Here is a 13,932-nt window from a genome sequence, read left to right on the forward strand (position 1 = left end):
CCTTACCAATTGATCAAATGGATATTGATGTTGATCGTTTGACAAGGATGGATCTTATTGAAGATGAGATCGAACCCTAACCAATCCGTCACTGTATGTTCTAAATTGATGACATTTCTATCATCTCATATGCATGATTTATTTTTGAATATATTTCATTGTTGTAAATGCATGTAGTGGGATTGTGTAATGATGTATACTGTAATGTACTATGAGATGGTTTAAGGAAAATAGTTTTTAATTTTGTTAAGGAATTCAGTTTTTCTCTGCCATGCGTGTATTAATCCGTGTACAGTGGCGTGTATTTTTCCGTGTATGATAGCGAGTATTACCCCGTGAATATTATCGTGTATTTTTCCGTGTATAATAGCGAGTATTACCCCGTGAATATTATCGTGTATTTATGCGTGTATTACTGCGTGTATATAAACGCGTTTATACACGCGTTGATAAATGCAAATATACACGCGAATTTAAATGCTAAAATACACGCGCCCGATTTAATTCAAATACAAGCGCGACCATACACGCGTTCGTAATTTATCGCGTGTATGAAACGCGTGTATGGCAGCATTGTCTTGTAGTGACCTTGTAAATTATAACCTCCCACCATGGCTATCAATAAAGAAGAGACACCTCTTACTATCATTGTGATAGTTCATGGGAAGAAGTACAAAGTAAAGAACATGGATGTATACTTGGCCCCATTGGTAGAGGATATTAAATGCTTTGAGATGGCATTCAAGTTCACGATATGTCTAAGCACTATGGGCAAAGAGTTACAACTGTGAAAGGTATAGTAATGTGGACTATACATGATTGGCCAGGCTACGGAGAATACGCGAGTAAGTTTTGATACATACAACTTACGATTTCCTTTACATTATTACTGAATTAATTAAACTTGTGAGGTTTTGCATGTGTGGCTTATGTAATCACCTTTCTTGTCAATTTGAATGCTTTACTATATCTGGATACAATGTATGTCCCTTTTGTAGACCTCATTTGGATGCTCGTTACTCTCTATATCACTTTGAAAGACAGAGTACCAGGGTTATGTGTGATATACCCCTGAGAATCATGAATTGCGAGAGGGAAATCTAGGCAAACCACCTCCGTGTTTAAAGACAAGTGACTGGAAGAAAGCATGGAGGGATAATGGAAATTTTGCACCCCCAAGGATGAAGAGGCTCTCCATTTTTCAGAGACTTCCTTATTGGAGTGATCTTCTAATAAACCATCTTAGCTACATCTTCAAGCATGTAGCTAAGATGCTTTGGAAAACCATAAATGGGGCCAAAGAAAGCAAGGATAAGGGGTGATCTGGTGGTTGCAAGTGGTATAGAAGAATTGTGGCCACAACCATGACCCGATGGAAAGGTTGTCCTACCTCAAGCACCTTGGGTCTTAAATAAATTGGAGGAAAAACAAGTAAAGATAACCGTTACAAACTTTCATAGCCCAATCGAATGTATGCATAGCCGCTTCCAATTCCAATAAAGGGATGCCTCACCGAAGAAACAAGAGCTACCATATACAAGATTAGTACATTGGTGCGTTGGATCTACATTAAGGAAATAAGGCAAGATACCTTAGAGTCGGCACATCTAAACTCCTTGGAAGCCATTTGCATGGTAGAAAAGTTTCTACCAACAAGCATATTGACCATTTAGATGCACCTCTTAGTTCATATTATTGATGAGGTTGTAGTTGCAGGGACTGTCCATGAAAACCTTAAAGGGATTTGTGCGGCAATGAGCTCGGCAAAAGGGTAGTATGACTGAAGGATGGCTTGTACAAGAATATCTTGTTTAGTAAATAACAAAATTTCTTAGTACACCTAACCCAGAGAAGTCTCACCTATGGAGCCATCTTGAAGATGATAGAGTAGTTGGGGAAGAACCACAAGGAAATGAGCTCGTAAGGGCGATGGACAGTACCTTATGAGATAAGATCAATAAATTTTGCATCTTGAACTCAAATTCCATGGTTAAATGGATTGAAAGATATTAAGAGTTCAAGGCACAACGTATTGTAGCCTGATAGAATTTTAGAAGGAGTCAAACAATAGGAACCCTAGGAATTAAGCATGATGATAATCTTAGTGATAATCACATGGTTTGAGTAAGCGTGATGGCGACTCTAGGAATTGTAGTAAAAAACTAAGTTTTAAGATGACTACTAAGACTTGATACAAGGATATGGATATCATTCTATAAGCTAGTTTTAGTTCCCTTTGCTAAGCTAGCTCTATAGTTTGGTAGTTTTATAGGCTAGTTTTTAGTTCCGTTTGCTAAAATCTTATTTTTCTTTTGTTTTCTAAAGTTGTACTTACGTACATAAAAATAATACATTTATTATCTCTTGAAAAAGAGATGATAGCATTTTATATGGATATTGTTTTATAGGCTGTTTTTTACTTCTTGCTAGCGTTCCTTATGTTTATAAAGGTGTGCTTACCTAATAATGATATGTTTATTCCTTTCTTGAAAAAAGATGAAAATACTCTTAGATGAACCACATATTGATAGGGATCTAGAAATGGCTTTACATAATAAGTATAAAATCTTTCATAAGTATCCACCAACAAGAAGAAACATTCAAATATATGGAAGCAAAGGTTCTCTATGATGGATAAAACATTGGTAACTTAAAGTAACATGTTGAGAAATAGATTTAGAAATGCACATGCATTCATGAATATACACACACATACACACACACACACATGTACACATACATGCATACACACACATGTACACACACATGCATAAACATGCTCACATGCACACACACAAACAAACAAACAAATCTTTTACTTGAACATCCTATGCTTAAACCTACTAATGTACATCTTTAACCATGCATGTTTAAAACCCTAGACATGCGGATATTTGAGATAATAACCTATATCATAACCACGATAACTATTTCTCTTTCATAGTGGAAGTGTTAGGACCCCTGTGTCTACCTACTACTAAGTGTTAAACTGCTTCACTTCCAATTCATGACCCTAAATTTGAGGTCTGAATCATGTTTGTTTACTTAAGAAACTTAAGGAAACTTAAGTTTCCTTACTAAGTGTTAAGCTGCCTCTCTTCCAATTAATGACCCTAAATTTGAGGTTTAAATTATGTTTCCTTAAGTTTTTAAATATATATAAAATGGCTTGTTACCATCAGGAGACTATGCCCTACTATACGCATTACACACAAAAAACAAAGTGCAAGTTGGTATGTGTACAACTAAGGGGTGTGGCTATGAAAGAAGCCCTCATCTATTTGATCTCTACGTTTCCCTTTACAATTAAGTTTCTATCTTCAATTTCTCATGTTTGTGCTTTGAGCTACTTAAGCTGGACATGCACACCACAATACCACTATGAGTGCTTCTCTCACCTCTAGTTGTTCTTGTTCTCAATTTTATATAACTCTATATAGCCTAAATCAATTTTTTTTGTCTTTACTCTAGTATTTTTTAGACTCTAGCTCTTCTAGTTGATTACACTCAAATTATAATAATGACCATAAAACATAAAAGTATAATGTATCCTAGCCACAATATATAGTCTTATCAACAAATAAAAATAATTATCCACCTACAATATGTTTTTTAATACAACACAAAAAACCACCTTATAGGAAACCAAATAAATGAAAGCATGTAATATTTTAGTACTGAAAATTAATGGAACCAACATTATAACTTTGAGGCTATATTTGAAGCATATTACAACCCTGAGAGAGAGAGAGAGAGAGTTTTATTATTACCATCTACCACACCAATAGGCCCCCCATCGATGATATTGTTCTCAGTTATATTTTGTGTAGGGAAAGAGTTCTATTATTAACATCTACCACACCCCACACACACCCCCCCCATTGGTGGCATTGTTTTTAGTTATATTCTATGTAGAGGAGAAAGAGAGAGACCAAATTAGAAAAGGAAGCCAACGTGTTCATTTGCTATGCCACTAGGATACATAACATTTACACGTAGAGCTTGCCCGATGTTGATGAGGCATTGGTTAGAGAAGATATCATTGGAGCAATCTAGGTTCTAGATGAGATCTGAAAAACATTTAGAGGCAGAGCTCATAAGATGTTGGTGAGACATTGTTGAGAGTAGATACGATTGGGGCAATCCAAGTTATAGATGAGATTTGAAGAGTCCTTGTCCATGTAACTAGGGTGAGTATGCTTTGTTATAAAACTCCATGCAATTTAAGTCGCATACCATATATTGCCTCGATAATCTGCCTAGATACATTCACATTTGTTTGTAATGAACTGTGCTATAGATATAATGAGTTCTCGCTATGATTGTGTCCGGGTGATGTGCATACAATTGTGGTTAAGGAAAATGTGCATACAATTGTGGCTAAGGAAAATGTTACAAGGTTTATCTAAATCACTAAGTACTAGAGGTAGTGTTTGGAATAGTATGTAAGTTTGCATGTACGAGTTTGAGATGAGAAACAAACTTGGGAGAGGAGATGATCAGCATAACTTAAAGATTTATACACAGTTTTACAAGTCATACAACAAAGCTAGTTTAGAGGCATATGCATAATGGTGGGATACTTAAATCATATATTTGCTTGAGGATAAGGCCTCCAGCGTCCTATGTGGCAATTCAACACCGAGCCAGCACTTTTATTATATAAGCCTTGAGGATAAGGCCTTCAGCATCATACGTGGAAATTCAACAATGAGCAAGTACTTTTATACTACATATCAGATGCACCTTATTTGCTATATAGTGTAACCGTCCGAACGATCCTTCAAACAGAGCTCAGGTGTGACTCATGAGATTTGCAGATTTTGTGAAGTTCCTCCTTGATGAAGTCGTGGAAGTTGTGCTGCCCAAGGTCCACGTACTCCACGGTGTAGTGCATGAGGCAGGAGTCCACGTCAGCGCCAGGTAGGATCTGCAAGGAGTAGGCCAAGTGTGCGAAGTGTGTTCCGAGGGCGCCTCCGTCCACGAGAGTAGACTTGAAGCAATGCTTGTCGTGGTCGATCTCATCCCACCGCAGCTTCATGTAGCTATAGTGAGGGACGGCTATACTCGTATATAGTGAGAGAGAGCAAAACAAGTTAGCTTGAGCACACAGGACAAAATGTTACAAGCTAAAACTGACAAGCGAAGCGATGTTCATCACCTTCGTCATAGGTTACTAGGAAGACTCCTCCCGGCGCTAGAGGCGGCCCTTCAAGGTACTCCACTTTGTCGAAGTGCCCCGGCAGGACTATGGACGCCGACCTCTGGAGGTTCTTGACGTGATTCTGCCACACCACAGACGGAGGATGCTGGACGGTCACCTCGACGTGGAAGCTTTGCAGTTTGGAATCCATCTTCTTCTTCTTCTAGGGTTTTGTAAGAGTACAGGCCACAAACACGAGATATTACCATGAGTGTGGGTCTAGATAGGAGATACATGTGCATGAGGGGTCATTTACCATGAGTCTGGACGGTCACCTCGACGTGGAAGCTTTGCAGTTTGGAATCCATCTTCTTCTTCTTCTCGTTCACAACGTCGAAAGAAGGATGTTCTAAGAGTACAGGCTCACAAACACGAGATATTACCATGAGTGTGGGTCAAGATAGGTGTAAAGGCTCACAAACACGAGATACATGCCTAAAGTGCGCAGGGACGGCACCTCGACGTGGAAGGTTTGCAGTTTGGAATTTTATGGACATAATATATAATATTTCCAACAAATACAAAATTTTATCCACCTATAATGTATTTTTCAATACATCACACAAAACCTCCTTATAGGAAACCTTATAGGAAAGCATGTAATATTCTAGCAACAAGTGAAAGTCAATGGTGTATTTTAAAAACTATATTTTAAAATAGAACATTTGAATTCTAAATTATGATACACATTTCTTTTTAGTGTAGGTGCATGAACCTCAATATGGTCTATTTCTTCATGTTTGTGAGCATATATAATCCCTATGCAATCTTCAATATGCTTCTACTCATGAGATCCCTACACACTTTATTCAATAGTAAGGCATTGCTTCTTTAATGACCCCCTCATGCAATTATCTCGTGTTTGTGAGACTTTACTCCTATCTACACTCTATCCTTTAACCACACTCATGCTAATATCTCATGTTTGTCAGCCCGTACTCTTATCTACACTCTACTCTTTAACTTTAACAAATATAAGTGTAGACATCTCTCTCTCTCTCTCTCTCTCTCTCTCTCTCTCTCTTTCTTAATGTCAATGAATCAAATAATTGGGAAAGGTGTCTAAATATCTTACCCTATTCTACGCCTTATCTTTTTTCTTTGTCCAAAGTCTCCTTCTTTTCAATGGAGGATGCCAATTTCATGAGCAACAATGAACGAGCCAAGCCCTGCCTCGAGCGTGCGAAAGGAAAACTGTGCATGTTACCACATTATTGTTCTTCCCTCTTCTGTATTATTAGATAGTCAAAGAAGCATTAAAAGATACATTCCCACATGTGAAAGTGTTGGACAAGTGAAATTTGAACCAAATTCCAAAAGAAGCTTTCAATATTTTTAACACTCTTTAAAGCAGAATTTAACTTTGTGGTCTTTTTCGTCCCAATCTTCTCACACATGAACATTGTTTGATTGTCTATGTGCCCTAAGGAAAGAAAAAGACACTTGCCAGGAAAGAATCCACCAAGGAAAGAACATAGGAGGTATTATGTCATAGCATGTTTACCAAAATTCCATAATTATATTTTTGCCTACAAAAAGAAGCAGCCATTTTGCTTTACATACGATTAAAGCCGCAACCCTAGATAGCAAACAATACCAACCAAAACTTCTCTCTCAACAACATGTCCCTTCCTCCACTTAAACCATCCCAGCCAGGGGCCTTCTCCCTTCCTAGTTTCAAAAGTTCCACCCAACACTCTTCAATGTCAAGATCTCTCTCAAGCTAACTTGCTTTATCAGGCTCGACATTGCTATTGACTTAATTGAATTGCACGATATTATCCAGGTTGTATATATGAGCTCTAAAGAACCCAGGTTGTATATAAGATTTCTTATCCACCTTAATTGAATTGCACGATATTATCCAGGTTGTATATATGAGCTCTAAAGAACCCTGGGCCATGTAAACCACGTTTGAGAATGCTTTGTTATATCCATGCTCATTTACAGTTTACATTGCTATAAGTTTTTTTGTGCTTCGATATGTTGCACATGAGATCTCTTATCCACCACCTCAATTGAATTACATGATATATCTAGGTTGTATATATGAGCTTTGAAGGACCCAGGGCCATGTAAACCATGTTTGAGAATGCTTTGTTATATACGTGCTCAAATACAGTTTACATTGCTACAAGTGTTTTTGTGCGTCGATATGTTTCACATGATGATTACTTGCTATATGATTGTGTCTCCCCAACTTCAGGAGTTCATGTGCATAAAATTATGGTAATGGAAAGCATCGTGAGAGAAAACATGTTATCAAGGTGAATCTTCTAAATCATCACTAGAGTTTTTGTTTGGGAATGGTGTTGCAGTTTTGAGCTCATTTAACATGTTCCAATGGAAGGTGTGTTGTCCTATGTCTTGGTACTTGACGGTGAAGTGCGTGACGCAGGAGCCCTGCACGTGATCAGAGTAAGGCAGGATCTGGAAGGAGTAGGCCACACAACACGACAATATATAATTATTATGTTTTGAGATACTTGAACTTCACACAACACGAGAGAGAATCTTTAAAGTGTGTGTGTGTGTTGTTTTAAGCTACTGTCACAAGCATGATATGTTGCTAGTAGGACTCCTCCCTTAGCCAGAGGCAGCCCTTCAAGGTAGTCCACCTTATCGAAGCGCCCATAGAAAACAAGGGATGGTGCATTCTGAAGGTTCTTCACATAAGTCTGCCACACCAAAGATGCCGGATGCTTGATGGGCACCTCTTCTTAGTTGTTGCCAAACCACGCGGGATTTTAAGCTCATTTATGGGGGCCTATGAAGTGTCAGTGCTACGTCCAATCGTATTACCAACACAAGTTGACATTGTTGGTGCTTGCAATTATCGCTTGGCGAAGGTTACGGTCCTATTCACGTACAAATACATAAAAACCCACCACTAGACAAAAATTACTACATGATGCCGTGGTGTATATGAGGTATTTTGAGTGAGCGTGGTACTTTCCATGACTATCCAATCTACTGAAATTGCAATGTCATCCCTTTACACTGTGAGAGCTGGGTAGATTTAAATATAGTACCGCCGCTTGATAGAAGAAACGGGCCTATTTAGGTATAAAGACGTATAAACCCACCACGAGGAAAAAATATTAGATGATGTCATGCCATATTTGAGGAGCGAGAGTGAGAGTGCAAGTGAGAGAGGGACTTTCCATCACTAAACAATGCCATCACCTTTAGAAGGACTTTCCATCACTAAACAATGCCATCACCTTTACACAAACTTTCTATCACTAAACATTGCCATCACCTTTAAAGTGTGGGAGGTGGGTAGATTTAAACATAGTATCTCTTGGTAGGGAGGCATGGCATTGTGAGATACATTGATAAATAATAGAGATTCTAAATGGTGCAATGGTAGTAGGTATTCCCTTCTTAAAATGAACTCTAGTGAAAAGAAGCTTACCTACACAATCATAACTGCGGAACAACGAAGGACAAAAACTTACAATGTTTGAGTGCTGATCCTTCACTCACAATTCAAAATACACATTAATTGATATTTAGAGAGAGAGATAAAAGAGAGAGAGAGAGATGAGATTTTGAGAGATCTCTATGGTATGCCTTATTTCTCCACTCACATTCTTATTAAATGCACCTCTCTCTTTTACCACTCAAGGAAGCATATCTATGTGTAGATTAGTACCTCAAGACATGCACAACTATACTTTTCACTTACATGCAAGATATCATAGCTTCACTTTACAATCTATTATTTAATATGAAATTTTATGTTGAATATCAATGCCCCACCCTCATATTATATGACCAAGGCTTTGGCTAGCTCATGTTTATATGGCCTTCGTTTTGAGCACTAACTATAGTTAAGCAGCCCTAGTGACACACCCGTCGATATCCTCATATAGACACGGGAAGATGGCTTACAAGCCTAGATGGTTTAGAGACGGCTTGGATTAGATTTGGTACACTACAAAATGGGTTTCATACTACACTAGAATATTATCTCATAATGGTCCACACATAGAGTACCTAGGTTTTTTACTCTTAGGCACCCTGTCTTGACATTACGAGAGGCCTGAATAGGCCCCAAGATGAGCCCAGTAGTTGACCGTGTCTACATTGCACATGATGACCCCAAGATGAGCCTAGTAGTTGGCCATGTCTACATTGCACACGTGATGGACGTCTAGCCATGATTGTGAGCAAGTAGGATTTTTACGCTTGTGTACCCTGCTGTGACATTGCGGGGCCTGAACTCGAGGCCTAAGATAAGCCCAATTGGCAATGTCTACACTACTACAAAGGGTGGTGGCCCTTGCTATGATTATGAACCTTCATGTCATGGCCATATCACTTATACATGTCTATATAGATACGTGGCGAATCCCTTCTCCACTCATCATTGTGGGTTTTACTCCAAGCTTCTATTATACAACCTCAATCTTAGCAATTCCAGATTAGCCATCAAAACCAGCTTCCGAATCTCCCTTCACAAGGGCAACAATTGTGGGGATTTTCCATCTATTGTATCATACATTATTCTTCTCTAACTTTGCTATTATTTAATTCGAGTTTTAAACATTTGTGATATGGAAGACCTTGCTTCTTGTGAGTGTTCTCTTGTAAACAATGCACTTTATATCCTCTTAGAGTGATGAGAGATTCACGAACTTACATATAATACCAAGGGTTTCACTAAAAAATATATATGATGTTACACCACATGCACAAGATACCATTTATTAAGTGTATATACAAGATTTATAGTTACAATTAGATACCATTTAATAATTATACATACAAGATACCATTTATTAACTGTACATACATGATTTATAGCTACAAAGGGTATCACATTTAGCTATCCATATGCTTAGCTCTTTTAGTAAAGGAATCAAATATTTATCCTACCACTAGTTTGGTACTTCGACATTCAAGTGTCACTATTTTGTCCTTAAAACCTTCTAGGATTTTTCTAGTATATCTCCTAAAATGTTTTAGGTCGGATATATATATATATATATATATAAACATGTATTTGTTATAAAAATGGACCTTTTCATACCACTCAAATGACTCTAAAGCGGCCAAGATATCACCCAAATCATGACATTTCTATTCATTTATTGATTTTTTAATTTCATAAAATAATTATTTCTTTATATAAAAGTGACTTGAATAATTTTCTATCACAAAAAGGGATCACAAGAGATTTAATACACTTTATATAAAAGTTTTTTTCTACAAGTCTTCTTTATTGAAGCCTCCATAAGAGAAATCCCTTCCACAACACTTTATAGATTCCTAACCAACCCTCGATGGAAGGTCCCACGTGTACTTGAAAACCAAAGATGATACAATAATGAATACATTAGAGTGTAGATGAACCCGGCATGAATTATCTAGAAGAATATGTGCTTTTGATATCTTGGTCACTTTGTACATTTATTCATTTAGAATAAAAAGGCCTAGTTTAAGAATATGTATTTTTTCCTAACTTCTTACTCATATCTATATATATGAAGTCTCTATAAGAAAAGTCTTATAAGATGTAAAATACAAATGTTAGGGGTCTTTTCAAAAACCGCTTAAGAGAACACTTTTATGTCTTGTGTAGAAATACTAAAATAGTGTTGAAAGAATGTGTATGTTTACAAAATGACATTTACATTTACAAATTCAAAACCTAGTTTTTGATATCCTTAGCACTTAGTTCATATGGTTTTTTTTTCAGTGAGGAATTGAGGCTTGTATAATGAAATAAAAATTAGTTGAACAAAATCCATGCATGCCTTTAAGAATACTTTACTTTGATTACAAGTGTAACTTGAAAACACATTCACATATGTTTTTCTAGTGAGGTCCTAAATAAGGGTACAAGAGTTTAAATCATAGTAAGAGTCTTACTCTTTCAACATGGGAATTATCTATTCCTCTTAACACTAGTTTGGTACTTAGACATTCAAGCTTACTTCGATAATATTTTTTCCTAAAAACCTCCTATTTTGTTTACACTATACCTCTTGAAAAACATTTGGTTTAAGTTTCATATCTCTTAAAGTACAACTTTTAAAAATTTTATTTTTTATCTGTCAACGAGATCTAGATTTCAAGGGAGAATAGAAATCAAATAATTTGAAAGAAATTGATTTAAATTCAAGAATTCATCAAACATCACATGACCATGACTAAAATAATCAAAAACAAATGAAAATACTTAGCTCACAAGATGCGACTCCAAATCGAGTACAATCATCCCCCTTCATATGTGTATGGCCCCACACATAAGTATTTATGAGATATTTTATTCCAAATTAGGCCATAGCCTCCAAAAATACAAAAAGTGGTGCTTTTCTTGCACGACACTCTCTTATCTTCAAAAATAGAGTTTCCATAATTTGAGGCTTGGGTTTCAGGCATATCACGCTTTACCAAATATTAAGGATCAAGTCAATTCTTGTTAAACTATACAAAATAAATCAAAATGTGCACAAGCTAGAACATGTATTTACAAGCTTGTTTACGAGAATGGTGTGCCAAATAATAAATTGGTGCAACTTCTCCTCAATCCTCAGAATCCTCTTCACCTATAAAATAACAAACAATAAATTGGTGAAATAAATATTTCATAAGCATACAAACCATCATCACACACATGTTTGCCGCGCGTAAGGAACTCCAGAATCACCCCTACATATGAACCAACTGAAACAAACATTGGAGACCCTAACCATAAGTCAATAACCACCAAACGTATTAATATTTATAATGGTATCACCCATGATATTAACATAATTTGGCATGATGCAAAGATAATCCAAGCATCCCTAAATTATCTAACAGGGTAGAATAATATTTTTAAGAGGGCTTAAAATATATTCCCAACCATAACATTCCCTCTTGCTTAAGTTTGCAGCAATTACCCTCAATTGCTGGTTTGTTGAAAAGAACAGAGGATCTCAGGGAAGGCATGAAAATATTTCTCAGGCACCCATCTTACATCTTCACGAGGATGATTTTTGAAAGTTATTAAATATTTGCTATATTGGTTTCTCGTTTGAGTTGTTGTAATTTGATGGTCAATAATGGTATCTGGGAGTAAGATTTCTTAGTCCCTTGGAATAAGAGGTGGTTCTTCATATACTGAATGAGTAGGAAGTTTTCCTTTGAAAGGTTTTAGTAAGCTCACATTAAATGAATTGTGAATGTTCCAATTAGAAGGTAATTCAAGTTTGTATGCAACATCATTAATTTTGTGGATCACTTTAAAAGGTCCATAAAATCTTGGTGCAAGCTTAACAGCTAGGAATTTTTCAACACTTTTAAGTCGGCATTTTTCAATTTTCAGAAGTACATAGACTCCAAGTTCAAATGATATAGCTTTACGTTTACAATTTGCTTGCTTAACATACTTTGCTTGAGCATGAGCAATTGAATGTGTAGCTTCATTCAGAATGGTCGTAAAATCAATGGTGAATTGATCAGTAGTTTTGATTTTGTGAGAAATTCTACTTGCTGAAATAGGCAAGGGTTTTCCATATACAATTTCAAAAGGTGCTCCACCAGTAGATTGAATGAGGAGTATTATTGTATGCAAATTGAAGAATATGAATGTACTTATCCCATGAGTTAGGTTGTTGGAAAAATAGATCTAAGATAGTGTTGTTAGTAACCTCAATTTGTCCATTTGTTTATGGATGGAAAGATGTTGAGAAATCTACTTTAGTGCCTACGTTGGAGATTTAATGTGATCAAAAAATTACTACAAAATCTTGAATCTCTGTCAGAAACAATGACTTTGGGTAAGCCATGACATACAAAGATTTGTTTGATAAACATATTTATGGCTTGTTTTTGAGAACTCAAAGTTTTCTTATAAGGTAAGAAGTAAACTTGCTTACTTCTTATGTTATAAGCTTGCTTACTCAAATGGTCAATTATTGTCCAAATCATATCGTTATTATGACTTGATGTAGTAATTTTGTTTAGTGCATGATAATCAATACATAATCGATATGTACCATTCTTCTTTTTAACGAGAAGAACTCGAGCACCAAATGGAGAACTACTGGTTCGAATCAATTCATTATCTAATAGTTCTTCGACTTGTCTTTGAATTTCCTTTTGTTCTAGCATGTTAACTCTGTAAGGAGCTTTACATGGCGGTGAACTACCAGGAATTATTTCTATCTTATGGTCTTCTAGACGAGGTTTGGGTAAGCCAGGTGGTAAGTTGTCTATAACACAATTACAGAATTTAGAGATGTAAGGGTCATGAGATATATTTGATTTGGAGTCATCCTCGGTATAATAAGCTGGTTAACTAAAATAAAAAATGTCTTCTCCGTTTTTCCTACAACTCTTTTTGCTTGAGTTTGTATGAGTCAAAAATGGGCCTAACTCACCTTTGTTTTGGCATTGAAAGACAAATTGCTTGGTCATCTTTTATTAAGCACATGTTATGAGTGTCATAGTCAATATGGGGGTTATGCTCATATCTCCATGGCATACCTAAGATGACATCCAGACTTTGTAAAGGTGCCACTAGGAATGTTCTCTTTTCTTTTTAGTGAACCCATTTGTAATTCCAATTCTCCAACTTTCCTAGTGCTTCCCTAGTGCAGTTGTACTTAGTACCTTGAAATGCAGCCTTTATTTTGTAACTAGAGTATGATGCATCTAAGTTAAGTGCTTTCAATGCTTTCTCATAAATGAAATCGTGCAAAATACCATCATCATGCAATATAGAAATTGAT

The 13,932-nt window shown here is 36.4% G+C and overlaps 1 protein-coding gene across 3 annotated transcripts; it reads right to left on the reverse strand.

Moving 5' to 3' along the window:
- Positions 1-4,565: 4,565 nt before the first annotated feature.
- LOC147606540 (major pollen allergen Bet v 1-K-like) lies at positions 4,566-5,641 on the reverse strand. Of its 3 annotated transcripts, none has more exons than XM_086792089.1 (3): positions 5,479-5,641; positions 5,162-5,366; positions 4,566-5,061 (listed from the first exon to the last, which is right to left on the reverse strand). In XM_086792089.1, exons 1-3 carry the CDS (start codon positions 5,587-5,589, stop codon positions 4,784-4,786), a joined length of 594 nt encoding a protein of 197 aa, XP_086648215.1. In that variant the 5' UTR covers positions 5,590-5,641; the 3' UTR covers positions 4,566-4,783. The 3 variants fall into 3 exon arrangements, with proteins under 3 accessions (XP_086648215.1, XP_086648217.1, XP_086648218.1); XM_086792091.1 differs by having other exon boundaries at positions 5,162-5,321; positions 5,479-5,640; XM_086792092.1 differs by having other exon boundaries at positions 5,460-5,544.
- Positions 5,642-13,932: the final 8,291 nt, after the last annotated feature.

This window comes from Cibotium barometz, chromosome 57, assembly GCF_041138505.1.
Source record: "Cibotium barometz isolate CiBa-2024 chromosome 57, ASM4113850v1, whole genome shotgun sequence".
NCBI lineage: Eukaryota > Viridiplantae > Streptophyta > Polypodiopsida > Cyatheales > Cibotiaceae > Cibotium > Cibotium barometz.